The sequence below is a fragment of the Copadichromis virginalis genome, linkage group LG15, assembly GCF_057382275.1.
Source record: "Copadichromis virginalis isolate Kocher_CV1m ecotype Utaka linkage group LG15, C_Virginalis_male_GT1.1, whole genome shotgun sequence".
NCBI lineage: Eukaryota > Metazoa > Chordata > Actinopteri > Cichliformes > Cichlidae > Copadichromis > Copadichromis virginalis.
Window position 1 is genome coordinate 11,958,244 of NC_140632.1, and position 27,673 is coordinate 11,985,916.

A 27,673-nucleotide genomic window follows, 5' to 3' on the forward strand; every position below is an offset into this window, starting at 1 on the left:
TCATTTTGTTACATTAACGCAAAATAATCTTGGGCCAGTGTAATATAAGAGAAATGTACACACAAGTCCCCTTGTCTACATCATACTCACTGCACCTCTTACTGATATAACTTAGTTTTATCTCAGTCTGACATGACATTTAGTTAAAAGCTACACAGTACAGCTATTGTTAGTTGTGATTATGTCTGGATCATTTGGGTGTCAAATGTTTTTACGCTTACTTAGACTCAAAGAATCTGGAAAAACTAGCAGATCTTTTTTTCCTACAGCTATAGTTTATTTTGTGCATCACTGAACACGATAACAGTCTCAACTTAAAACATCAATTTGTTAAAACTTCTCTCAAATACATACAGGGGTAAATTCTGTGATCATAACATTATCTGTAATTTGATCAATTTTGAGCTTACAAATTACTCCCTTTCACAGAAATACATTGTGTTTCTACCCAGGGAAGAACTGTCTTCAGTGCACTTAGTGCCATCGTCTTTCATCAAAATATTGCACATTACTTTTTCCTTTTTGTTTAGTTCCATATCTTTTACGTAAATAGTTAAATGTTTAATCAGAATTTCAATCATTTAAGTCAAACACAGTCCTAAAAAGTTTGGTCGTTTTTCCAGCACAGTAGACAGGGGCAACACTGGAGGAAAGGGTTTTTCCTCTTGTACTGTATGGCCTTCTTCATATGAACGTGGACTTTTTCAATATATTCCACAGTGTTGCACACATGAGCCTCAATGTTATTGAGCATGGATCCCTGCTCCTCCACTAGTATGGCCATTTGGAGGAACAGTTCGTGGATCTCCTTCATCCTGGCCTCCAGCTCCACCAGGTCCTTGTGTCTGCCTTTGATCTCGCACAACGCAGTGCGGCAAGAGCGTACACTCTGATTCTGAAGGCCTTGGGACAGCTCCGCCCAGCCCTCACCACCTTTGTCCACCAGCGCATCCAGCTGCTCATCAGTGATTTCTTTCCCCAGTATTGAGGCCTGCCTCTGGATCCTCACCCTGCAGGTATTCCTCTGAACCTCTTCCGCCTTACTGTAGTCAGTCATAGCACTGTGGAAGGCGCAGGTCAGTGACTCGTACTGAGCACGGGCAATGCGACTAACAGCACTGTTGGGGCCCTCTTTCTCTTCAAGCTCTTTGCTCCGTTTACCCAGGACCTGTAGACGGGCGTACAGAGCCTCCCCCCGCTGTTGGATCCCTCTGGCAATGGAGTCACAATCCTTTTTAATAAGGGTCAGGCGGCGCACAGAGGTGCCAAATCGTTCGTTGTGGGCGTGCAGACGTGCCACCTCCAAGTGGAGCAGGGAGATGTCCTTGCGTATTGACTCAGCCTCCTTTAGGATGACCTCAGTAGCTGAGGAGCTCTCAAATATTACCGCTTGATGAGACAAAGTTCCCTTGTCTACATCATACTCAAACCCATAGAATTCGGGCTCGTACTCCTCCTGCTCCTCTCTAATGGTCTGCAGCCTCTCCAACCTGTCCCGCATTCTGCCTGAGAGACTAGTGTATTAAAAAAAAAAAAAAAGAAGTAAAAGGTATAATAAATAAAATCCATAATTCAAAATGATTATCATGAACATTCTTCAAAGTGATGACACACATGAAACAGAGTAATCTGATCACTTGGCTGTAAATTATTGTGCTTTGTTAATTTAGTAAGGGGGGAACTTTAAGAGCCATCTAGAAAGATTGTTTTAAAAACTGATGATGCAACTGATGCACGTAAGTTTAGTTTTATCTTCAGTAGCCTTTTCCCGTCAGCAGTCACAGCTAAGTGACCAACAGGAATTTCTCAATTTAAACCAGGAACAAGGACCTTCTCACCTTAAAGCAGACTTTTCCATTTAAATTGAGGTTTTGCAATAGGATGGTGGTTTCTGCATTTATCCAAGTACTTTCTCTACGTTAGGTCTGTCAACTCCACAAGTTGCAGTGCTTTTGGATGGCAGGTATCTTTTCAAGTTCCTGTCATAAGCTCAGAAAGTCAATTTCCTTATTCCGTACCGTTCGAATGAACAACATTCACTTCAAAAGTTGTCTCAATTAAAAATAAAAGACTTAAACAAGTCTTCAGAAATCATATCTTCCCCTCGAGTTGCCTGTAGAGTGGAGCCCAAACTAAATAGCCAGCAAGTCCCATCAATTATCCAGTTGCCTCCAGGTGGCAACACTTTTCCTATGAAAAAACCCAAATCATTAGACTCACAAATCAAATTATCTTACCTTCTTTAAACGGCCACCACGCTACAGAAAAGGTAAGTAAATCCTTTCAGCTTGTCTCATTTGACATTTTTGTAGCAAGTATGTGTTTAATCTACTGAAGGAAGTTGGCCGTCTACTTTCTTTTCAGCATTGTGTGTGATTGCCGGCCCCTTAACAGGTGAGTCACTTAAGCCTTCCCACTGCGACACATAATACCTCCTAAAGTACTGTTTCAACTCACGAATCAAGCAAATGGATTAAGTAAGAAGGCATTCCTGGTAAATGACATGCCCAAAAACAAGAATTAATGAAAATTTAAGGAAACAAACAAGAAAACAAAGGGATTTGACTAGACGTCTTGAAAAACACGTAATAAGCAGCTTTATTTGTTTTGTGACGGCACCTGTGTGCAGGTTAAACAACTGGTTAATGGCGTTATACGCATCATGACAAAGAGCAGCTGTCATTGAGCTGGAAGTCCAGATTTTCTCCAGTTTTCTGTGTTTGAGTAAGAACATAGCAGGCCTTCTAAAATATTAGTGTTAATGTGAATTGTATGTTTAAAAAATAAACCCAGACATATTATATTTAATATATTTAATATTTACTTGTAAGAGAAATCACATAAGACAGACAAAAACATTTTAATATACAGAAGTCAAAATAAGGTAGTGTGCATGGTGCATCACAAGTACAATCCCTGCAGAAATTATATCCCTGTTAAACTGCTTCGTTACCGGTACGCTCTGTTTTACTTCAACCACAACATCCATGGTATTAGTGCTAAGATGTGTAGTGACAAACCAAACATTTCTTCAAGGTTATTTTAATGGAACTTTCAGAAATTGTATAAAAATATCTGAAAGCTACTTATTAGTAAATGTGTAACCTGAGCAAGCTGAAAAATACCTTCACGTACCGTTTGTTTTCAAGTATGCATCGTGCCTAGGTCATTGTTATTTGACACAGGTTATGTCTCAAACCCTTACTACAGACATTAAAAATCAAGGAATTACATAAATAGAGTTTTATGAAGTTTAACCCAAGAATTTTTACATTTAAACCAAGCAGTTTGAACCCTTTTCCTCAAACCTTTATTTTACTCTCTGAGAAAATATTAGGCAGTAACTACAAAGACCGTGATGATAAATTATTGTGAAACTAACATTTTCGTGACACGTCGAACATTTTGAATATCCTAAGAACTAGCTGACATTGTCTTTGCCGGGTCATCCTGTTGTACCGATTAGTCGACGCACGGAAAACAGCTGCAAAACATCTTTCTAAACGGGTTCTTGCTGTCGTGGCGTTTTGCCTTGCCAAGTTTGAAGAGGACATCCTGCATGACAGCATCGGTTTTCTGAACGTTGTTCTGGATGGAGTCCATCATGGGGCCCTGCTCCTCTACCAGCACGGCGATGTCCAGGAATATCTCATGGATGCCCTTGATGCGGCTCTCCAGGTCCAGCAGCTCCTGGTGCCGTTTCTCAACCTGGGACAGAGCCGAGCGTGCCGTTCTGCCTTCAGTCACGATGTTGTCGTTGAAGATGTTCCACTGACCTTTCTCAATCATCTCCTCCACCTCCTCTCCCGTCACCTCGTGCCCCATTATCTCCATTTGCCTCTGGATCTGGGCTTTGCAGCTTTCCCGGTGGCTCATCTCGGCCTCATTGTAGTCAAACATTGCATCGCGAAAGCCATTACTGAGGCAGGCGTACTGGGTTCTGGCGATACGCGTCACAGCAGAATTTGTGCCGTGCGTTTCTTCTAGTTTCTGCGTCATGTCGTCCATTTTATGTAGACGTGCTAGCACATCCTCAGCCCGCGCCTTGATATCAGCTCCAATAGTGTTAGAGTCCTTTTTAATGGTACTCATGGTGGTGGTGGCTTGGAACATGCGGGAGTTCTGCTCACGAAGCCTCTTAACCTCCAGGCGGATGAGCTGGATGTCTTTGTGGATACCTTGTGCCTGGGTAAAGATTTCGCCCAGAGCAGGGCTGTTGTCGCTAAACACCACTGCTTCATGAGGCAACTCATCCTCCAGGTCAACGTTACTGAAGGAGTCAGAGACAACGGACTCCGCATACTCCATTGGCTCCATGGGGCCGCTGGACAGCTCCTGGAGGTCAGTTAGTCTGTCCCTCATGGTTGGTCTAGGGAACAAGTGAAGGTTAGAGGTCAAGATGCTTTTCTCTCTCTGATTGCTGTTGATCTAACATACAATGGTAAAGCTGACTAAATAAACAGGGGCCTTTCTCAACAGTGCAACACTAAGCAACTCAAGACACCCCCCCCCCTTTTTTTTTTCATAATTAAACACCTTCACACCTTGTCTTTTAACCTGTTTCATACCAGGTTAAAAATATTTTCCTTCTTCCTTTACATATAATCCACCCGGCACCAATCACTGGCCTAACAGGTTCTCTAAAGAATAGTAAGAGGTGTTCCTTCCTACCAAACTAGTTCCTTCAACTTAGGATCTTTCTGTAGCTAAATTCATTTTGACTTTAAAATCTCACAGACAGAATTATTTGTCAGAGTCTGAGAAGCAGTCTAAGTAAAAGATCTTTATAGTGTGAAAAAGGGACGGTGGTGACATAATTTAAAGGCATTTCTGGCACTGCCACTACACCCTTCCCGTCCTGATTGCCCTGTCTGATTTTGTCACTGCTTCTAGTTGAGAATAACTGATAATCTATATCATTGATCAAAACAGCCTTTATACAATTTTCCAGTTAAGATGCAATCTAGTGGATTAAATGTGTATTATAAATAAATAAATACATGTGGTCCTTATCATCATGTTGTTGTTTTGTTGGTAGACATATTCAACACTTAACTTGTTTCAATAATCCGAGTTTTTTTAATCTAGGAAATATTTTGATTTGGGCACAATGTATCATAAAGTACAATAAAAATGTAAAATAACAACGATAATAGTAAAAAAAAATAATTTAACAATTGTGGAAGAAAGGTGTACGTTTTTCCACAAATGTATGGACATGGTTTTAGGCTGTGTATATGTCACGCTAGTGTCTATTTCTACTACGATAAATCTCGTTTACTACTAAAAACCCCAAACAAAAACAAATTTAAAATCACTTTTCATTTGTCTGATGGGCCATAACTTAAACTTCATCTTCCTTCGCCGTTCATGAGCAACGAGATGAAATAATCTCGTGAAAATAAAAGGAAGGATCCTCACCTGTTTCGCTTTTATGTCCACAGATATCAAAGTTTGTACGTTGCTGTCAGGTGGCCGCCGTGCCTCAGCAGCATCCTCCTGCTCTGATGTCGACTGCTCCTGGCCGTGAGCACAACAATGGGCCCTACACGCGTAACGCTGCTATATCTGGAACTAAAGCTGGAATTTTACTGTGTTATTTCTTTTTTGTCAAGTTGACCAACTGCGCCTCGCCATGCAACTGCGATGAGATGTGACTTGAGGAATGAAGCCCGGTCGGTTTGGTTTGCAGTGACGCCAAGGTGTGAGCAGCGGGTGTGTAACACTCGAGTGCCAAATGCAACTTGGCGTCTATCTTATTGTACAATTAAGCAAAACTGTTGGCACGGAACCTTCGAGGTCACCTTTTTTAAGGGGGTTGCGCTTAAAAACGCATTGGCGACACTTGGCCAACCACTGCCATAATATCTAAAAGCCGCGGTAGGCTACCTGACAGTTTCCGAGATGAGTGAGTGAAGCCTGAGCTGATTTTAGCTCACGTCAAGATTTTCCCAGCCACGCCCAAATGACTTACACAGTACCGGCTTGTGTTTGTGCAGGAGAGATCAGACTTGTGTGGTTTTACCAGCTTCTTGCACTGTACCTTGACTAGAACACACAATAAATTATGTCCATTAACAGGTTGGTTAGGTTCCAGACATTCAAGCACTATATATACACACACTAATAAACATACGAAACTAATAAACAATATCGTTGTGCTTTATTAATGTAAATCTATAGGCAGTATTTACTAAAGGTTTTACTGTTTCAGAGATGCCTGAAAAAGCAAACAGTGTGTCTGCCTCTTTAAGAGTGACTTAAAGTAAAATGTGTGTAGTATCCATCCATCCATCCTCATCCGCTTTGTCCGGGGCCGGGTCGCGGGGGCAGCAGCCTAAGCAAAGAGGCCCAGACCTCCCTCTCCCCAGCCACCTCCTCCAGCTTATCCGGGGGAATACCAAGGCGTTCCCAGGCCAGCCGAGAGATATAATCTCTCCAGCGTGTCCTGGGTCTGCCCCGGGGCCTCCTCCCGGTGGGACATGCCTGGAACACCTCATCCAGGAGGCGCCCAGGGGGCATCCTTGTCAGATGCCCGAACCACCTCAGCTGGCTCCTTTCGATGTGGAGCAGCTCTCTCATGTGTGTAGTAGATCTAGTCAATTTTTAAATGAGCTTGTGTGGATTATATGTTTAAACAAATATGTTAAAAATTTCAATATATTTACTTAGAGACAAGGCACAGAACACAAGAATAAAACAAAACGTTTAATATTAAAAAGTAATTAAAAGACAGTAAAACAGATTAGTGCATAAGTAGTGTAATCCCTGCATAACCTATATAAAATTAAATCTCTGTTAAAATGCTGTATTATTGCCTCCCTTTCAGGGGTCTGGATGAAAGGCTTCTGAAAACCAGCCAAAGTTTAACAGTTCAGTCAGACTACAAATAATTGAAGAATAATTCAGCCTTTCTTCAGCTACAGCAGATATTTTATTGAGTTTTATCTCTTTTCTGAAACTGGAAAAAAATATTTCTCAAAGTCACAGTTTAAAAAAAACAAAAAACATCAGACACAAATTAGACAAATCCCCTTGGGGCTGCAACAGGAAGCGTATCCGACAAAAAACAAAACATTTAAAAAAAAAAATAAATTGCCAAATCAAGCATCCGCTGTGGTGACACTTTGTGAATGTGGGAGGAGTCAAAATTAGCTTTAATAGCAAATCCCTCACATGATGAGACTGAGCCAGCTTAAAAACCAAAAAGTGTCTTCAGCTGCTATGTCTTTTTAAATATTCTTTTGAATGGGTTGTTGCGGTCATGGCGTTTGGCCCTGCCAATTTTGAAGAGAGCATCCTGCACGCCCTCATCGGTTTTCTGAACGTTGGTCTGGATGGAGTCCAGCATGTTGCCCTGCTCCTCTACCAGCACGGCGATGTCCAGGAATATCTCATGGATGCCCTTGATGCGTCTCTCCAGGTCCAGCAGCTCCTGGTGACGTTTCTCAACCTGGAAGAGAGCTGAACGTGCCGTTCTGCCTTCAGTCACCACGTTATTGCTGAAGATGTTCCACTGACCTTTCTCAATCATCTCCTCCACCTCCTCTCCCGTCACCTCACACCCAACTATCTCCATTTGCCTCTGGATCTGGGCTTTGCAGCTTTCACGGTGGCTCATCTCGGCCTCATTGTAATCAAACATCGCATCGCGAAAGCCATTACTGAGGCAGGCGTACTGGGTTCTGGCGATACGCGTCACAGCAGAATTGGCACCATGTTTTTCTTCTAGCTTGCACGCCATGCCATCCATGTCACGCAGGCGTGCTAGAACATTCTCAGCCCGCATCTTTATGTCAGCTCCAATAGAGTCCCTTTTAATAGTAGAGGTGCCATGGAACATGCAGGAGCTCTGCTCACGAAGCCTTTTAACCTCCAGGCGGATGAGCTGGATGTCTTTATGGATCCCTTCTGCCTGGGAAAAGATTTCTGCCAGAGCAGGGCTGTTGTCCAGGTCGACTTTGCTGAGGGACTTGGAGAGAGTGGAGTCTGCATTCTCCACTGGCTCCACAGGGCCGCCGGAGACTTCCTGCAGGTGGCTCAGTCTGTCCCTCATGGCTGATCTGGAGATCAAGTGAAGGTTATAGAGGTCAAGATGATTTTCTATTCACTTAACAAACATTAGTAAAGCTAATTCATTCAAGTAGGTGAACCATTTATGTTTGAATTTAAACACACTTGGCACCTTGCTTGCTTCTCATATCTGATGAAAATAGTTTTCCTTCTTCCTTCAAGTATAATCCACCCACCACCAATCACTGGCCTAACAGGTTATCCAAAGAGTAGTCAACAATGTTCCTTTTCACCAAAGAGAGATTCATTTTGACTTTAAAAACCGAGCTTTAGATTCTGCATATAAGTTAGAGTTATATCTTGGATAAACAGCCTAAATATTTCTAATGCATAAAGTACACTTGTGATAGCATTAAGAGGCATTTCAGTCGTTGGCGCTACACAACAAATATATGGTTCCAACGCTATAAAATCTAAGAAAAACCCCAAATGTTTTAGAAGAAATGATAACTTAGACATATCTGATCTTTTCTTACATCTCATACAAATTACTGCCTCCTGTGCTCAGTATCTATCACCATGTAATTTCATAAGTTACCCATACTTTCTGTCAAACCACAAAATCCCACTGTTACCATTTCATATGCAACAAGGTCAAATAATCATGCGCACAGTGACAAGATTAAAGGAAAGATCCTCACCCGTTTGCTCTTTATCTCTACAAATCAAACTTTGGCCATCATCTGAAGTCTACTAATCCGGACTGTGAGCACAAAAAACAGTCCCACGTGTTACCAGTGCTGCAGGCTGTGAGGTAAAAACTGAAAATCTGCTGTGCTTTTTGTCAGGGTGCACAATTGCGACACTCAGTCACAGTCATGTGACTTTAGGAATGAAGACAGATCAGTTCAACCTTGACCTGCACCACAGGAGCGTCAGTTGTGTAGGACAGCTTTGTAAACATAAACTTGGACCTAGACTTTAAATCAACACACCAGACTTTCTCTGTTCCCACACACAATCTGGTGAATCACCGGTTGATTCACCATCAGCAGCTTTTCTCCTGGCCCCTGATCCTCTGAGTCTCTGTCACAATGAGATTTCCCATCAGTTACAAATCCCAAATTATCAAAAGAAATAAAATGGTTCTGGATCAGACATGGGTACGAGAAATTTAGATAATGCGCAGTTTAAACCGCTCTTTTTAAATTACTTTTTTAAAATTTTGATTGTAATATTTAATTAATTAAATGGCTGGAAAATAAAATGATGCCACGGCTCATCTGCACGGCCACCAGGGGAGGGCAGCCTACACTATGAGAGTAGGCAGAACAAGGTCTGTGCAGTTTGTGTGTTAGCCACACCCAAATGACTTCCACAACTACATGCACAAACAAGTTTGGATTTTAGTAGCTTCTTCTTCTTTTTTTAAATTCTTCTGACTACTACACACTTAGTTATGCCCCTTAGCAATTTAGTTAGGTTTAAATCAACCCCTGTATTTGGCGACGGTTTTACTATTTTGAGGAGGTCAAGTCTGCTGGAGGCATTTGTAGCACTGTCCTCATTTTTTGGCTCCAAAATCAACCACAACTAAGCACAGCTTAGGTGCTTGTTGATCACACATAGACAAACTATGTTTTCTTATCTGGATAGTTGATGTAGGAAGGGGTGTACGAGCATAGATAAGAACTTTAAAATTGGATGAACATTCCTGCTGTAAAATGCATATTAACTGTTTCTTATCTATAGTATATTTATTGCCATCTTTTGAACTATTATTGCACAACAAGGGCAAACCCGGTCTCACTGGAATTTCTATTAGATTAGACGCATTCTCTTTATATATAGATACATTAGTTTTCTTTAATATTCTGCCAAATCCCTTACTTGCAGTCTTTCGGACACACATCAAATTTGCACGATTGGTACATGACTTCAAGATAAAATCAGGGTTTAGGCTTCAATCATAGGGAACAGGAATGTCGCTAAACTTACCAGTTCAACTTAGGCCACCAACCCACGCTGTGTATAGAAGCCTGATTTATCACATGCTGTTAAATGAAGAGTGCCAGCTCTGGTTTAGGAGTATATTGACACGCGTTTGCTGATAAGGAACCTGGTTTTAAAGTATTCTAATACGACATATGAATTGAGGCAATGATTATTAATACTGATTGTTTGGCCTCCTGTGAATAGGTATGTTTGAGTGAGTGAAACGTTGATTCTTAATGAGCCTGAGACTAAATATAGTTTTACTCACTTACATTATTGCATTGGGTTGGATGGATATGTTAACTTACCGACTGAGGTGTATTTTGAACCCAATGACCTAACTCCTCTCAGGGTCTTCAGCACGTGAACTCGCGTAGTCGCGAGCATTCGCTTCTTGTTAGGCTGCTGCTTTCAAGTGTACCCCGGATTTTCAAATGGAAACATATGACTTTAAAATGCTGGTTTAATAACAGCATCTAGACTTGCAAGAAATGTAGCATTTATTGTCTTATTCAAACAGTCTTTCATATTACCAGTGACTTTGGAGGAAGGAAACAAATGCGTTTACACACGTTATTAGATAATCAAAATATTGCGGAGGCATATACACACTAACAACAAGGTATCCATATGTCACTCCTAAACGCAATGTGTTGTCTTAAAAGACCTTTCTTTCTATGGGAATTGCCCATTTGTGGGTGGGAGGATGGGGGAATGGGGGGGAAACAAAGCACACCGACCGCTAGTTTTTCATCTTTCCGACTGCTCGTGAAGACAGCCCACCTTCATCAGCACCCTGTTGCAACCTCAACTTTCTTTTTGTTCCTTTCAAGGAACCGGGCTAATCACCGCCGCCAGAGACGAAAGGAGAAGAAACACTTTTTAGTCCTGTTTATTTTTTTAAACATAAAACTACAATGAAGTTGGCGCTTATTCGCAGTGCTTACATGAGTCTCCGGGCACATCAGGTCCGTCCGGGTAGCAGATTCACCGGGTTTTCGCGAAGATGCCTACCGATAGGCATTACCAGCAGTCGATTGAGCCTCCGAGCGGCAAGCGCTACCTCCAGCACCGGCACCAACCCGAAGTTAACCGGTAACTTTGGGGTACAATCTCAGAAGGGGGATGAGTCTGATTACGACAACCATGTGAGGTAAAATAACAACAGCAGCAACAACAATGTAGAGTAAAAGTCTGATTGTGGTGTGTCATGACAAATTGTTTTAACGGCTAGCTAAAAAAACGAAGTTCGTTGGAGGGATGGTTATCTACGTGACAAAGGTAGTAAGCATTTCCGGTCTCACCGGCGTTTTGGCCCCTGGCTAGTAGCCAGTTCTGCACGTGTCCCCGGGTTAGGGTGTCAGAGACACCAGCCAGCTGATGCAACCCTTTTCTGTTGTTGCTAAACATGCGACACATGAGGAACCGAGTAAAAACACGCAGGCGTGGATGACTGATGCTAACTAGTTTTGCTGCTAACATTTAAATGCAATCAGATCTATAACACTTGTATTGAGTGTGAAGAAAATTAGCAAAAAGGATTTATTCAGTTAAAGTTTAACTTTAAAGTTTTGGACTTTTAACGTATTTGTAAACATTTTTCCCCGCCCGCCCGCATATTGCCGCATGCGCACTGAAAACGACCATGGGTTGTTCCATACCACAAATTCTGGTATCAATCCGATACCAAGTAAATGTAGGGCCAATATTGCATATACCAATACTGATACCGATACATTTAACTTTTAAAGGCATCTTATGTAGGGGAGAGCAGTGGTCAACAATTTATTAATGTTGATCCAATACCAATATAAGCTCTGGTTTCGATACTATTGATATTTGGATTACTACTACTCTACTCCACAGAGCCTGATGCATAATTCATTAGGAAAATTCCTGCAAATAGACAAAAAGTGATGGCTTGATAGGTCCTAAGCAATACTTATCTCACATATTTCACAAGCTAGTCTGTGAATTAAAGTAAACACAGCACCTGACTGCTTCCCACCTTCTCATCAGCTCCATAGTTTGCTGCAGACATTGCTTGAAAATTTAGTTACACCATGTGCTGCTTTCAGTGTTTCAGCACATGTATGTGTACTATCTGTACTTTCTCAGTGTTCATGTGTTCGATTGTTCGTTCTCTTCTGAGCCGCCTCCTCGCATTTCATCTGATTTCTTGTTGCATTGCACTGAATTCTCAAAGCCACTGTAGTTATAAACCCCCCATAGTTATGCTGCTTCTTTACCTTGCAGCATTCAGCACCTTGAGATGGTTTTTGTTGTGAATTGGTGCTATATAAATGAACATATTTGAACTTAATTATGTATTATCTACTTTCCTGATGGGGGTGTTTTATCCTGCGTGTACCCATTAATAGGTTAATGGGTATTTCTAACCAGGTTGTCTTCTCTTGTAGGAAAGTGGTTCAGAGCACCAGAGAAGCAATTGTGACTCTGCAGAAAAGAAACCCAGCAATTCAACCCTTGTTAGCCATTCTACAGGTACTGTAAGGGAATACTGTTAAAGAACAAAAAAATGAGTGCAAATACACCGTCTTATTTTGTAGTAAGCAGTCTTACGGTAAGTGTTGTTAATGCTTAGAAAAAGCGTAGCTTAAACATTTGATGCTAGAAGTCTCCTAATTTGCTTTAATCTTCTCCTGACCTTGAGGGTATCTGTTTCTACTGAAGTTTCATCTTAGCTTTTCCATATTATCAGGGTTCTGTGCGTTGTTTCAGTGTGCTCATTTTATCTCAAAGGCAGGTGAAGACGACAGCATGCTGGAGATCAATAAGAAAATGGCAGTAAAGGTAATCCACGCCACCACTTCTCCTTTTTCTGACTTCTCTTCTTCAGCTTGGCCATTTTGTTCTTTTGTAATGTCTACAAAAGATCTCCTATCTCCTCGTCCGCAGATTGGTTTGAACATCACTCAGATTTGTCTGGTAAAGGAGTGCAGTGAAGATGATGTAAGTCGATGTGACTCACAAGTTAATTTTCCCCTTAATAGAGAACTCTTCCTCCCCCCTCAAAGTTTAGTAAGTCACTACATGATTACCGTTCTCATGTTTGTGCAGCATGTGATTATGGTGCCTGTGTGTTCAGGTCTTCAGTATTTCCAGTTTATTCTTCATTTATCATCTAAGTTTATCATCAGGTTTTATCCTACCTAGTGATATTTTCCAGCATTATGTAACTGAGATTTGGGGAACCTTCTTGGCTCTTCATTCAGCTGGAGCCTGCCACTTGAACCATGTAGACAGAAGGAATTCATGGGAATAGCTTAGACATTTGACCTGACAGTGGATGATCTATGTGTGCCATGCCTGGCCTTAGGAGAACTCAGCTGCTCTACTTTTACACATTATCTCGTCCCCCTTTCTCCTGTTTTTCACCTCCTCAGGGATTTCCACCACCACTTTCCCTGTGCTCATTAGGTAGTGCTGCTTTGTTAGATTTTGAAGGTGCATGTGCTGTTTGTTTCTCTCTTGACTTTTTTGTAGACTACCACATAAAGTACCTGATTGTATTTGGTATATCTTCAATATTTTCACACTTGTTTCGTCTGCTATTTTTTCACTACATTTCTCAGATGTGTGTCACTGATTGTTATTTGTTCTCTTTATGTATGCATGTAGATTGTAGAGGAGTTGCTGAAGTTGAATGATGACCCCAAAGTGCATGGTATCTACCTTCACCTCCCCCCAGCTTCAATCACCAGTCGGGTCCTCAACACCTTAAAACCCGAGAAGGACATCGAAGGGTAAAAACCTGCAGGGGCATAAATATTCAGTCATTTATTTTATAAGTTCTATAAATGTAAAAATGTATGTAAGGTTGTTATTCCAATTTAAAATAAATGAATTAACTCACTGTGCGTGTCCTATTGACCCAAATCAGAAAGGACTGCTCACAATTAAGACGTTTGTGCCCAGTGTGTGTAGACACGTGATGAGAAAATTAGCAGGGGACCCTTCTTAATCACGATAAATTGATCAGATCTGGTTCAGTTAAGGATAGATTATCCAGAGGAAAAGTATATATGTTCCTGATGATTAATGGAAAACTTTTTTAACCTAATCCTGATGAAAACTATATATCCTCATATGTTACTTGCTAGTACTGTGCTGTGTCTTTAACATTTATTATGTGTGATTGTGTTATCCATTGCACTTTATTAGTCTGTTACGGCCTGTAAAACTGGATGGTTAAATAAAAAAATGAAATTTTTATGTTTTTCTCTTGTTGCAGCATATCAGACTTGAATATGGGCCGTCTGATACGAGGAGACCTGAGTAAAGGCTTTGTACCTCCTTTAGCTAGTGCTGTTTTGGATCTGCTGGAGAACCATGGTGAGTTTCTGCTGAAGGAAACTGAAGGTTTTCCTCTCTTTACACAGTGTTCACACAGCACACAGGAAACATGTCAGAAGTGAGACGTTAAGTCTCCTGTGAGATTTTAATTTTAAAACTGAGTTGATACTTTAGAAACCAATTATATGCCTGACTTTCTGCCATCCTTAACTGCATTGTGCAGGTTTATGCCCCTTGTGCCAGAAATAGAGTAGGAGCATATTTTTAGCCAGTGAGAAAAATCATCACTTTTGAGAAAGTCAGTGTTCTGATTAAGTGCATTTGTATTGGTGTGTGTAACCAATCGACTGTATAAAATTACAGTTTATATAAACAGTTGACCCAAAAGTGTCAGAGTGAATGAAAAAGAAATTAAATGCAGCCAGTGTGCTTGAAATATTTTCACATTTCTGTTCAGTTCAATTGAATTTTATTTTTACAGCGCCAAATCACAACAACAGTCGCCTCAAGGCGCTTTATATTGTAAGAAAAGTGTCTGGACTTCTTTAAGTTTCCTTGAAGATGTTTCACCTCTTATTCCAGAAGCTAAACTAAGACTGAGAACCTTCACAGACATATATTTACATCATAAGGTAGACCCTACAATATTACATACAGAGAAAAACCTAATAATCATATGACCCTTTATGAGCAAGCACCTTGGTGACAGTGGAAAGGAAAAACTTGCTTTTAACAGGAAGAAACCTCCAGTAGAACCAGCCTCAGGGAGGAGCGGCCATCTGCTGCGACCGGTTGGGGTGAGAGAATGAGGACAGAGATTTATAACAAGTATGATATAATGCAGAGAGGTCTCAAAGTGATTCTCACTGTGCTCTGACTGGACGATATATAAACACTAGAAATTAAATTAGATATACTAATAAATGTGACAGATGTTTCTCTTTTTTAAATTTACTGTAAAATACATCAGTATCCTTTACTGTTAACTACTGAGATCTGATACCTAACAGGAAAAGATACCATTGCTGTGGTTATTGTAAAGACAACTGTGACTTTAGAAAATATCTTCCAATTTATTATTTAAAAAAATACAATGAAAACATGAGCAAGAAAAATATCAACAAATATGTGAACACGTAATGTACTTGAGTCCAAATGACTATATTATAAAAAGGTGAAGGAAAGACATTGAATTTGGTAAGATTTGACCATATTTCTGGGATGTTTCTTTTTAATTTAAAATGCTGGTAATTTACTGAACAGGGGATCTGTGCATATGAGATACAGACTTAGATCATTTTGGTTGAAGGCACACTTCAGGGTTTAGATATTTTCAGTACTTCTGATATAACTACTAAAGATTTCCAAGCTCTTTAATAAAAACGTTGAACATTTCTGTGTAGAATGTTATAAGCTAAAGGTACATTTAAAAAAAAAAAAATCTGGTTTAAGATTTTTTAGATTGTTATTTTTTTATATTTTGCCTTTATTTAATAGTTTGGCTTCAGATATATTTAAATGGGGAGCCTGACAGGGAGTCCATGGACAGACTCGGCTGCTGGGAGCATTTCCACTCGTGAATGATCATTTTAAACATCCCTACAGATACTCCTTTGGAAGGAAAAACTGTGTTGCTGGTTGGTGGAGAGGGTCCCCTTCAGCTGGCTGTGCAGTGCCTGATTGAACGAAGTGGAATGGTCACTCTGAAGAGTCACTGGAGCTCCAAAAGCCTGCAGGCACAGGTGTGACAGGGTGTACTCACATTAGATGATCTGCATTGTGCCTTAGAAGCTACCTATGTCAAAATCACTGTCCTAAGTAATGAATTAATGTATAAGGAGTGCCAGCTCCTTAATCAGAAGTTAACCAGAAGTTGTTCCAATGAATCCTTAAAATGCATAAAATTTTTTTCTCCAAAACAGAGAGGGAGAGCTTGAGAGAGAAGAGTTGTAGACTAAGGCCCACTGCGGGTGAGGGTGTCCAATTTAAGAACCAGTTCAGTTTACTAAACATTCAGTATGTACAATTGTGGTTTGAAGTTTGTATACACACATGGGTTTAAATCTCATGTCGGGCTTGTGTAGTGTTAGTTGCTGGCCACACAGAGACAGTATTCTCATTTTACAGCAGCTCACTGGAGCAGTTTTGCTAATGGGAAGATGCTGAAAGACATTTTTCTGCAGAGGTTCTTTTAGGTCATTAATATTTCATTATTTTAATTATCATTTTAATTTCTTCTTCTTTAATAATTCTCCATTTTCCCAGGTTATGCAGGCTGATGCTGTGGTCCTGCTAGATGTTGGAAATATGTATGTTCCACCCACCTGGATTAGACCAGGGGCTGCTATCATTTACTGTAAGCCAGCTCTGGAGAAAGGTATTGCATTATATGTTGTGTTTCCAATTAACTTGTGCTATAATGAACATGAAATGATTTTAAAGCCCTCCATTGCAGAGACACTTTTTAAAGTTATTGTTTAAAAATGAATAGAAATCAGTGAAACTGCAGTTTCAGATGCACTGGTTTGCTTCCACTATCACATGCTTTTTGTTGTTGTATGGATTTGTGTACTTATTGTGTTCATTAATCCTGTTGTCGTTTGTTTTAGATGAAAATGCTTTTGGATTGTCTTCAAAATCTGGATTAGAAAGCCTCACAGCAGCTTACAGAACACAGGTATATATATTCCCATGTGACTCCTCTCTTTGGCTTACTATATTCTTCCTTACTTATTCGTTAGCTTTCTCTGTCCTTCTCTTTTCTTTTCTTTTTTGTCCATTAGAATGTTGTCCGGAGTTGCAGTCGGTGGCTCAAGGGTCAGGAATACAGACCCTGGCATCTGCGCAGCCTCAAACTGCAGCCCTTAACTCCTGTACCAAGGTATAGACCACTGTGTGGTGAACACTGGAATTTAACTTCATTAATCTTACCCGGATTCTTGTATACCTCATTTTAATGCTATTTGAATAAGATGTGGTGCGTAGAGCCATTATCCATATAGTCTATATGTTTTCTCTGTCAGTGATTTAGAGATATCCAGAGCTCAGATACCAAAACCAGTAGATCAGCTGGCTGAAGAGATTGGTTTGCTACCAGAAGAGCTAGAAGCCTATGGGAGGAGCAAAGCTAAGGTTCGACTCTCTGTGTTGGAACGCCTCCAGTCACAGCCTAATGGCAAATATATTCTGGTTGCCGGGTGAGTGACTGACCAAATCCTCTCTTATTCTTTCTCCTGCTTCATCATAATAATAATAATAATAATAATAATAATAATAATAATAATAATAATAATAATAATAATAATAATAAAGTTTATTTGAATAGTACAAAATTACCATTACAAAGAAAATACATAGGTCCTAGTATAGAACCCTGAGGGACTCCACAGTACAGGGTCATATTGTGCACACCAGAAAAAGTGATATTTGAAAATCTTCTGTATTCTCTCTTTGTTCAGTATAACTCCCACCCCACTGGGCGAAGGTAAAAGCACAGTGACTGTTGGTCTGGTCCAGGCGTTGTCCGCCCATCTTAGGCTCAACTCTTTTGCCTGTCTCCGTCAGCCATCCCAGGGACCAACTTTTGGAGTTAAAGGTCAGCAATGAATACTTGGGTCTTTATGCTAACTGTACTTGGCTTATCTTCTCTGAAAGATATGCTGTCATCTCTCTGTGCTCCTTTGCATTCCTTCATCTGGATACTTTTTTTTTTTTTACTTTACTGTTGGTCATTCCAAACTATTTTCTCCAAAAACAATGAGTGTTTTCTCTAAAATCCTGTTTTGTAAGAAAACGTTGATAGAATAGTGTATTTTCACATTGGAACCAATGTTTAATGTTTCAAATTGTGAATATTTCTACTGAATACATTCAGTGACATTTGGACAAGTTTAGCTATCTTTGTCAGTGTGAGGTCAGCTCTACATTTTGTTCTCGGGTGGAGCAGTTCATTTAAAGTCCAACACTCAGCACTGTTTCTTTGTGTGTCCTCGTCCTGTTGCCTGCCTCTCACAGTGTTTCCTCTCCTCCTTTGCCTAGGGGGAGCTGCAGGAGGTGGGTATGCCCAGGTCATCCCTATGGAGGAGGTAAGACACACAGACAGGCTCAGAGTGTTCCCTAGCAGGACAAACGCAGGCTTCAAAGACCTGAGGCATGCAAAGACTCACAGTAGTTTGCACAAAAAGACACACAAGCATACATTCATGACCCCGGAGCTGTGACTACAAGCACAGTCCATAAAGACACACAGAACGAGGGGTTAAGCCCCAGCCTTGTAGGCTACAATAAGGCCAACTACTTTTCTCATTCTCTCAATTCACCCTTTTTCTTTACGCCTCCTTCTTTTAGGCGCACTAAAAAAAAAAAAAATTTGTATGTCTTGAGATCAAAGGGCTTGTGTCAAACTGTGAGAAAATGTGTCATAATATATTTAAAGACTCAAGGGACAAAATCCAAGCCATGAGAAGATTGCTTTAGTTGAACCCACATTTATCATCTGCTACCAAATGCTGTGGGTGCAGCCCACTGACCCCCATTGTTAGCGGGTTTTTTCTCCCTAGGGGCCATTCAATCAATCTTACAGAGTGTACACTTCTGCAGTAGCATGTTGATGTCTCGCCTGTAATCCTTTCATCTCTCACTGGGTTCTTTTTTTTTTTTCTGCTATTTTTTAAAATCTTCTCAGTTCAACCTTCATTTGACTGGTGACATTCATGCCATCACAGCTGCCAATAACCTGGTGGCAGCAGCCATCGATGCCAGGATGCTCCACGAAGCGACGCAGTCAGACAAGGTGGCTGTGCGAAAAGATATCATACAGCAACTCTAGTTTAAAAAATGCGTGTGTAATATAATGACAGTATGGATTCCTTTTGCTCTCAGTCATGTTTGCGATTTGCTGTAGATTTATTGTAGTCAGTGACTGTAAATTATTCTGTGGTAACTTTTTAAGTATTTGATTTATTTCTGTAATCCTGCTTTTCATGCACATAATGCTATCTCGTTATCTAAATTCCAGCTTAACAAAAGTCCTTTCCTCCTGTAAGGACCGGTTAAATGTACTTTAAATAATAGTATTGTTTTTCTTGTTTTCTTTACCACCAAGGCCCTTTTCAATAGATTAGTCCCTTCTGTGAATGGAGTCAGAAAATTCCCACCCATCCAGATCTCCAGGCTGCAAGTAAGTTTAAATACTACAGCTCCATAATCGCACGTGATGTCCATGATCACACGTGAACTAACTAACTAAGGGTTGTGACTGGGGTGTTCATGAAAAGTTGTCGTTGTTGTTGTTGTTTTTTGTCCACTAGGGGGCCTCTGTGAATCCATCTTAAATTTTCAATCTTACCCTTCACATTGGCTGCTTTACCAAACATTTCTTTATGCCAGATAAAACTCCTTGTTTGTAGAAGAAAGAGTAATTCAGTCTTCATGTAATGCTGATGAAGAATGTCTAATATTTAGTCCTAACAGATAAAATATGCATGGCAGATGTTACTGATCCAGGAGATGAAGGTTTGAACATGTGTACAGTTTATGTCCTGTTGCAGGAAAGTCCAGGTTTAGAGAAAAAGACTATGAAATTAGCCTTAATTGATGAAGGGAGAGATAAAGATTTTTAAAAGGCTTTTTTTTTAAGCAGAAAACTCCAACTAAACCTGATCTTGACAGTGAGTTAATAATTTCCTGGTTATTTAGTCTGGATTTGTTTCCTATACATGAATGATACCTCCCACCTATTACGGTGGACATAGCAGGCTTCTTTCATGTTAAATAAAATCTAAACAACATCAGAAACATGTGGAACAAAATCTTGTTGTCTGTCTCAATTTCCAGCGCCTTGGCATCAGGAAAACAGATCCTGCATCACTCACACCTGAAGAAATCAACGCGTTCGTACGTCTTGATCTTGACCCCTCAAAAATCACCTGGCAGAGAGGTATCTTTATAAACAGACACATTCTCTGTGTGTGCTTTTTTTTTTAAGGGGGGGTTGTAACTGTACCGCAAGCATGGCTGATTCAAGCTGTTTTCACACTAACTGTGTCGGGAGACTCAAACAGAGATGTTGTCCAACTCAAATGCAGCACCCAGCAGGAGAAATACTCCTTAGGCAAGAATTTTAGGCGAAGATACCGCCTGTGTAGAGCTGCGTATGCACCAGACAATTACCAGCAGCTTTTTTTTTTCACATGAGCACAGTTTAATCAGTTAGACTAAAATGGAACTTTTAATGTCTCTCTCTAACTAAGCTGGATCTTTGTGTTCTCGCATATAATGGGAAACATCTTAACACTGAGCAATTACGCTTAAATGTATAATGGGGTAACTGAGTTAGCACTGGTTCAAATCTTCTGGTCAGCTGGGGCTTTTCTGTGTGATGCTTACATGTTGACAAAGACATGTATGTTAGGTCAATTGGTGGCTCTGAATTAAAGATAAATGTGAGCTATTTAAAGTGTATGAAATAAAAGTGCTGCATGCATGTGTGGTTAAGCATGGCTTGTATTTTTAAATAGTTTTTAAGTGCTCATTAAGAGTAGAAAAACAACTGTTACATGTAAATTTTGCAGCTTTATCTACAACTGCATTAGGTTTGTCACTCAGAAAAAGTATTGCTCTACATTACTTGGCTGCTCCAAGGAGAAAGTCATTTGTTGCGCTACTTTTTACATTACCTATGCACAAATTGGTAATATGGCCTAAGATGCATAATTACCAGCAAGCGGTCCCACACCACATATCACTGTGCTAATGAGGGGCACTTCACAGTGATGCTACTGTCCTAAGTCCAAATGCTCATCAGTGCAGTTGTTACCTGTTGGACATCAGGTTGTGGCTTCTTGTCCAGGCTTGGCATACATTCAGCTTAAATCTGCCTGTGCAGATCCTTGGTACAAGTTGTCATGTTAGCATCAGTTGTTTCTGGCCTGTCCCTGCTAATAAACTGAAAATAGCTGATGTGCAGGAAAAAAGGAAAATTTGATTGATTCATTTATTTATTTTTACATTTATAACAGAAATGGGCGACTGGTTCAGGGGGTTGGGAAGCTCATCTTGTAACCGGAAGGTTACCGGTTTGATCCCCTGCTCTGTCTGTCTTGGTCGTTGTGTCCTTGGGCAAGACACTTCACCTACCGGCTACTGGTGTTGGCCAGAGGGGCCGATGGGGCGATATGGCAGCCTCGCTTCTGTCAGTCTGCCCCAGGGCAGCTGTGGCTACAACTGTAGCTGCCTCCACCAGTGTGTGAATGTGAGAGTGAATGAATAGTGGCATTGTAAAACGCTTTGAGGGTCTCGAAAAGCGCTATATAAATGCAATCTATTATTATTATTATTATTATTATTATTATTATTATTATTATTATTATTATTATTATTATTATTATTATTACTATTAAAAGTGCTAAGTGTATGTAATACAGGTAATGGCATAAGTAACATAATTCTTTGCTAAGCAGCATTATTGCGATTACTGAATCTCCGATAGTGTTGTTGCAGAGAAAAACGTAATTACAGGAACATGTTACTAAACCCTACACCGATCTCCAAATGCTTATGCAGTCAAGTGGTTTTTATAGCAGCGGCGGTGTAAAGCACGCAATCTTAATCTGGCCAAATGTGAACAACACCGCAGCAGAGATGCCTTATATTTCAAACTGGTGCAAAGGGGCTGCTTCAGAACACCAGTCTGATTGTCTGCGGTCGGATGTACTCGCAGTCAAAAAGCAATATCATGACTATCACACAAATCTAATTATCATAAAAAATGTCTGACAAACATCTCATGCTCTGCAATGTAAGTGTCTTATTGAGCCGTTCCTGAGGAATGTCACATGCAGTCTTGAAATAGAAGGTAATTTCCTTTCTTATATAATGAATACAAAACTGGCTTCATATTAAATTAATGTAAAGTGTCAGACCATCAGTCACAAGATTATAAACGTGGGTACGGTAGCTGTGGAATTAGTTACAGCAGTGATAGCTGGGTTCGTTTAAAGTTGCCTGTGAGACAGCCGGCCAGGTGTTGCTTTGACCGACGTGGTATTTTACTCTGTCGGCTTCGGGGTCACTCATCATAAACAAACTCTGGAGATTAAAAACAGGTTCAGCACCCAGTGTGACTTTGTTTCATGTGTTCACGGGACTTATTCTTGCTTAACTTTTTTCCTAAACTTGTTTTTTTTAATGGACACACTTTCCTTTTTTCATGAAAGGGAATGTTCTTTCATTCTACAAAACCAACACAGGAATAATGTCTCCTAAAATGATTTCCTGGCTGAGCGCAGTGAATTTCTAACCGCATTATCAGAAAGTAGCCTTAAGTGCTGAGTGAGGAAACCTTCATTAGCTAATCCATTTTAAGATAAACACATGTTATGGGGTAGTATTTATAAACGTGTAAAGATGAATTTTTACAGTGTGTCAGGCTAACGCTGTAAAAACATACATTTTCCTTGTGGCTCAGGTATCAGATCAATTAATCACAGTTTATGGGCTCTTACAGTCACGTAGTCCTGTTGTTGTTTTTTTGTGTTTTCTTTAAAGAAAAGTGCTTTTTAATCTAATCTAACATGAAATTAATCAGAAATGTGAATAATGTTTTTCTGTGGCATATTGTTTCACATAAGGCAACTGCACCATGTCAAAAGGTGAATGTTTCATGGTCAGAGTTATAGATTATATAACAAGGTTTGCCCAAAAAAAATGTTTCTTTTTGTCTTTTTTTTTCCAGTTGTTGATACAAATGACCGTTTTTTGAGGAAGATCACCGTCGGACAGGCAAGCTCTGAGAAAGGACAGATCAGAGAGGTATGGCATTATAGTGGAATAAAAGTGGAAAAGCATTCCATTTACCTAACAAACAATTTTGGGAAGTTGGAAAATTAAAGTGATTTAGCTTTAGTCTTTGTTAAATTGGTACAGTGTGTTATCACAACCTGCCTGACGAGGCTGTAATGGACGTGTTTATTAAGACTTTTGACGTCTACAAGAATGTGAGCCAACTTTTTTCAAGGGTTTTTATTGTAATGCCTATACTGTTTTCCTTACCTCCAGCTTATTCCCTCCATACAACAATACTAAAATAGACTAACAAATAAAAGCTCTACTAAAATTAAACTGAGCTGAGCAGATCCACTCTCAAAACAAAATGAGACCAAATTAAAACAAGAGTAACAATGTAAAATATGTTGAATATACTAAAGTATAATAACTGTGGTATGAATCACTCAGGCTGTGAAAATTATGATTCTTTAAAATAACAAACAAACCATGTTGCATACTTTTCACCCTGGATTTGTGTAATTTGTTCATTTAAACAGAAAACTTCACATGAACTTACTTTATAATGAAGAACAATGGTGCAGCAGTTTATTTACATTGTAAAGATGTAGCTGGTGGGGCGTCGTCAAAGGAGCTTGCAAAGAAAAGCGTCTGGATTTCTTTAAGTTACTTGAAGACGTTTCACCTCTCATCCGAGAAGCTTCTTCAGTTCTAAGGTCAAATGGTGGAGAGTCCCAGATTTAAACCTAGTGGGAGTAACCCCCCACAGAGGGACAAAAGGACCCCCTGATGATCCTCTAATTGCCTGAGCCAAGGTGTGAAACTGGGTGTGGGTCCCAATCAGCCAGAGTTTCGGGTGAGCTCATTATGAAACCTGGCCCCACCTTATCATGCGAATTCCTGAGATCAGATGGCCCAGGATGTGAGTGGGCGTTAAGGCGTCTGGGAAGGGATCTCAAAACTGGATTATAGATGGCAGAGAGTTGGTGTCGTAAACCACCGCCTCTGTTCAAAGATGGTCGCTCACAGTGGACATAGATGGCTTCTTTCACTCCTCTTTCAAACCATCTGTCCTCTCTGTCCAAAATGTGAACATTGGCATCCTCGAAAGAGTGTCCTTTTTTTTTTTGAGATCCCTTCCCAGACGCCTTAACGCCCACTCACATCCTGGGCCATCTGATCTCAGGAATTCGCATGATAAGGTGGGGCCAGGTTTCATAATGAGCTCACCCGAAACCCTGGCTGATTGGGACCCACACCCTTTTTCACACCTTGGCTCAGGCGATTAGAGGATCATCAGGGGGTCCTTTTGTCCCTCTGTGGGGGGTTACTCCCACTAGGTTTATATCTGGGACTCTCCACCATTTGACCTTAGAACTGAAGAAGCTTCTCGGATGAGAGGTGAAACGTCTTCAAGTAACTTAAAGAAGTCCAGACGCTTTTCTTTGCAAGCTCCTTTGACTACGATGACCTGGATGACTGAGAACCTTCACAGACCTGGTGGAGCGTCATATTACTATTAACATGGCCTGGCCTCGGATATCTCTGTTTTATTTTTTGCTTTTTAATATAGCAAAACCATGACTAAAATCTTTCTCATGCATGTCCACTCTGATACACTCCCCTCTGCACATGCTCCTCTGTTCATGATACAGCCCAGATGTAATCAGCCCCCTCCACCACCACCATACATCTGTAGTAATGGCAGCTAAATGAAATTCTCTAAATAAACATTTCACGTCAGTGGGAAGCTAGCAGGCCTAAGTGAAAGCAAATGTTTAGAGAATGAGAAAAATGACCCACCCATCCATCCACACTCACACACGTACACACCTAGAATAGTCTCTAAGCTAGTTCACCATATGGTTATATTTATGATCATTGGTAAATCCATTCTGTTTCCACTGCCCTGCACTTTCTCCAGTGCTGGTTATACTATAGCCCCTCGGGTTATTATCAGTGGGAGTAGGAATAGAATTCTTTTATTCCTTGAGGGATTATTGTGGGTTTTATGCTTTTTTTTTTCCTAACCTTACTTACTCATGTTTTCTTGTTCTCTCCATCCTTTTTTTATTAAACATAAATCATGACAGAAACTCGTATCAAAACAAGTTAAACATGTTTATAGGTTTTTTTTAAGTTTTCTTCATCAAATTAGCTGATCCGAAACTAGGCCATGTTCATAGGACTTTATTCTCTTTCTCATGTGATAAGCCTGGTGACTGCCGTTTTGAAGAAAGTTGCCAGTTTTCTTCCCACGCTGTGCAAAACATTTTATTCACTTAAAGCTTTTATTCTTGAGTCTGAGAAAGATAAATTAGATTGTAAAGGCTTAAGCTTACTATTTTGCATTCTAGCTCCAAACAAACTCATCCATTAAACTTTACTGCAGGTAAAACATTTGTTTTCAGCTCTCCGCTAGCAAGTGTATAAAAGAACTGCTGAAACTACAGTCCTGGTTTATGTCGCAAGTGATTTTTCTTTTCTCACACCCCAGACTGGGTTTGACATTGCAGTGGCCAGTGAGATCATGGCCATCCTGGCCTTGGCTGACAGCCTCGGGGACATGAAGAACAGGCTGGCACGCATGGTGGTGGGGACCAGCCGCTCTGGACAGCCTATCACAGCAGAGGACCTCGTATGTATTTAGTGTTGTAATCTCATTTGTAAGTGTGGAAGTATTATTGCTGTCTAACTCAGAGAATTTTAGACCAAAAATATGGATTTTTTAAAAATTTGTTCTGAAAAAAGTTGTTTTTGTGCTTAAGACTGTAAAGAAGAGTTATAGAAAGATAATGGTTTTAGTCCTTATCAAGCTATCTTTGATTTATTTAAGTGATACGAAACATCTTCAAATCTTAATTTGAGAAATTAACTGTATATAGTGGAAGAAAAACACTTGTAGTGTAGAAAGTGGAAGTTTTTTTTCACTCTGGAGCATTCAGCTGTGAGTTAGTACAATGCTCCAATCTTCCCAGGAGTGAATGTCCCAGCTAATTCACCATGAAGTCCGACCGTGTAATGGTCAGAGAACACAAGCAGAAAACCCGAGTGTTAATCTCAGACTTCACAGGCCTCGGTTAACATGTTAAATGTTAAAGGTCGTGAAATTAGTTACAAAAAAGGACTGAACAGGTGTGGCTCTTTTGGAATTGTTGCCAAGAGAAAGCCTGTATTCTCAGAATCAACTCTCTGAGATTTCCTTACTTGGATGATTGAGCTTGCATCAACCAACCAAACCAACACAGCATATCAGCACAAAAACATCATACCAAGTGGCAAGCACGGTAATAGAGGGAGGATTTGGGCAACCGTGAACTCTTCTGTATACCAAAGTATTCTAGAGTCAAATGTGAGGCCATTTATCCAACAGTTAAAGCTTGGTCAAAGCTGGGTCATGCGACATGTCAATGATCCCAAGCACTGGAAAACTTTAAGTTTTAGCGACCCATATTAGATTCTTCAGGCTCTGGTTTCCCACACATGACTGTGATGTTTCAGAGCTGTAGAGGAGGAACCTCCATAAAGTTGCATTAGCATTTCTGATATGCCAGGATGTGAAAACACAACCACACATCAATGCCTGCCCAGTGGAAATATGGTGTGTGTGTGTGTGTGTGTGTGTGTGTGTGTGTGTGTGTGTGTGTGTGTGTGTGTGTGTGTGTGTGTGTGTGTGTGTGTGTGTGTGTGTGTGTGTGTGTGTGTGTGTGTGTGTGTGTGTGTGTCCACGTTGCTGACAGAGCATTTTGTGCAAAGCAAGATTTACTTGCATGCAGGACGGAAACTTGCAAATGGACTGTAAAAACATTTATCATCCAAAGTGGACAGCTGTTTGACTATACTTCACATTATCAGTTGTTTGTATTAACGAGCTCAAAGTTTTGTCTGAATCTTGATAACCTGCTCTGTTTTCCAGCCAGCACCCTTATTTTTCTCTCTTCCTCTCCGTCAGGGTGTGAGTGGGGCTCTGGCGGTGTTAATGAAAGATGCTATCAAGCCCACGCTGATGCAGACCCTTGAGGTGAGACCTGTGCACAGCCCCTCTTAAATAGTCGTTATCCCGCTCAGCTGAGCAGCTTCTGATGAATATCTTATGGAATAAATGGGTTTGCTCCGCTGCTGCCGGAGAAAGCGTTCCGCTGAGATCCTTAAAGAAAGGATGATGGATTGGCTTTTTTCCTCCCAGGGCTCTTTATCTTAATGGCAGTTTAGCTCGGTGGACAGGTGAAGCTCTCGGCCAGGGGATCCGCCTGATCCAGTTTCATGCAGCTGTGCTAGGGAAACACTTTAATTTGGTTGTGATGATGATAACAAAACTCTGCTTCTCACAACATCTGGCTTTTATTAGGCGTTTGAGATTTTACCTTAAGAAGAATTAGACATGTGATACCACAAGGATATTTCTTCCATGTGGACAGAAAGCACATACGCACCAACATATTTGTGACACTACGCCCAAATCTTGTCCTTGCAGCCAACATGATTAGTCAAACTCTATGGGAAGCTGGGGCACTTTTAAAATTGAATACACCCAACATGAAGGATGCATATTTTTGGTTTTCCC

General features: G+C 40.5%; 4 protein-coding genes across 7 annotated transcripts in view; 1 reads left to right on the forward strand and 3 right to left on the reverse strand.

The window, feature by feature from the left end:
• Positions 1-266: 266 nt before the first annotated feature.
• LOC146691894 (syntaxin-11-like) lies at positions 267-2,413 on the reverse strand. The gene is made up of 2 exons (XM_085431919.1): positions 2,238-2,413; positions 267-1,514 (listed from the first exon to the last, which is right to left on the reverse strand). Exon 2 carries the CDS (start codon positions 1,499-1,501, stop codon positions 599-601), a length of 903 nt encoding a protein of 300 aa, XP_085288045.1. The 5' UTR covers positions 1,502-1,514; positions 2,238-2,413; the 3' UTR covers positions 267-598.
• Positions 2,414-2,798: 385 nt separating this feature from the next.
• Positions 2,799-5,699, reverse strand: LOC146691895 (syntaxin-11-like). The gene is made up of 2 exons (XM_085431920.1): positions 5,422-5,699; positions 2,799-4,369 (listed from the first exon to the last, which is right to left on the reverse strand). Exon 2 carries the CDS (start codon positions 4,360-4,362, stop codon positions 3,463-3,465), a length of 900 nt encoding a protein of 299 aa, XP_085288046.1. The 5' UTR covers positions 4,363-4,369; positions 5,422-5,699; the 3' UTR covers positions 2,799-3,462.
• Positions 5,700-6,695: 996 nt separating this feature from the next.
• On the reverse strand, positions 6,696-11,018 carry LOC146691896 (syntaxin-11-like). Of its 3 annotated transcripts, none has more exons than XM_085431923.1 (2): positions 10,956-11,018; positions 6,696-8,063 (listed from the first exon to the last, which is right to left on the reverse strand). In XM_085431923.1, the coding sequence occupies exon 2, from the start codon at positions 8,054-8,056 to the stop codon at positions 7,223-7,225; it is 834 nt and encodes a 277-aa protein (XP_085288049.1). In that variant the 5' UTR covers positions 8,057-8,063; positions 10,956-11,018; the 3' UTR covers positions 6,696-7,222. The 3 variants fall into 3 exon arrangements, with proteins under 3 accessions (XP_085288049.1, XP_085288050.1, XP_085288048.1); XM_085431924.1 differs by lacking the exon at positions 10,956-11,018 and adding an exon at positions 10,317-10,372; XM_085431922.1 differs by lacking the exon at positions 10,956-11,018 and adding an exon at positions 8,715-8,857.
• The window catches only part of mthfd1l (methylenetetrahydrofolate dehydrogenase (NADP+ dependent) 1 like), a 45,922-nt gene continuing 29,030 nt past the window's right edge, over positions 10,782-27,673 (forward strand). For both annotated transcript variants that reach the window (XR_014915125.1, XM_085431921.1), the window contains exons 1-19: positions 10,782-11,161; positions 12,429-12,513; positions 12,772-12,822; positions 12,928-12,981; positions 13,651-13,775; positions 14,264-14,364; positions 15,931-16,067; positions 16,591-16,702; positions 16,935-17,002; positions 17,109-17,206; positions 17,349-17,522; positions 17,784-17,920; positions 18,364-18,410; positions 19,010-19,117; positions 19,430-19,504; positions 20,161-20,263; positions 23,060-23,136; positions 25,607-25,747; positions 27,062-27,130. Coding sequence is in view for 1 of the 2 variants with exons in the window: in XM_085431921.1 (XP_085288047.1) it covers positions 10,926-11,161; positions 12,429-12,513; positions 12,772-12,822; positions 12,928-12,981; positions 13,651-13,775; positions 14,264-14,364; positions 15,931-16,067; positions 16,591-16,702; positions 16,935-17,002; positions 17,109-17,206; positions 17,349-17,522; positions 17,784-17,920; positions 18,364-18,410; positions 19,010-19,117; positions 19,430-19,504; positions 20,161-20,263; positions 23,060-23,136; positions 25,607-25,747; positions 27,062-27,130 (1,998 nt within the window). In the remaining variant the exon portion in view is untranslated. The remainder of the gene's footprint in view (positions 11,162-12,428; positions 12,514-12,771; positions 12,823-12,927; positions 12,982-13,650; positions 13,776-14,263; positions 14,365-15,930; positions 16,068-16,590; positions 16,703-16,934; positions 17,003-17,108; positions 17,207-17,348; positions 17,523-17,783; positions 17,921-18,363; positions 18,411-19,009; positions 19,118-19,429; positions 19,505-20,160; positions 20,264-23,059; positions 23,137-25,606; positions 25,748-27,061; positions 27,131-27,673) is intronic.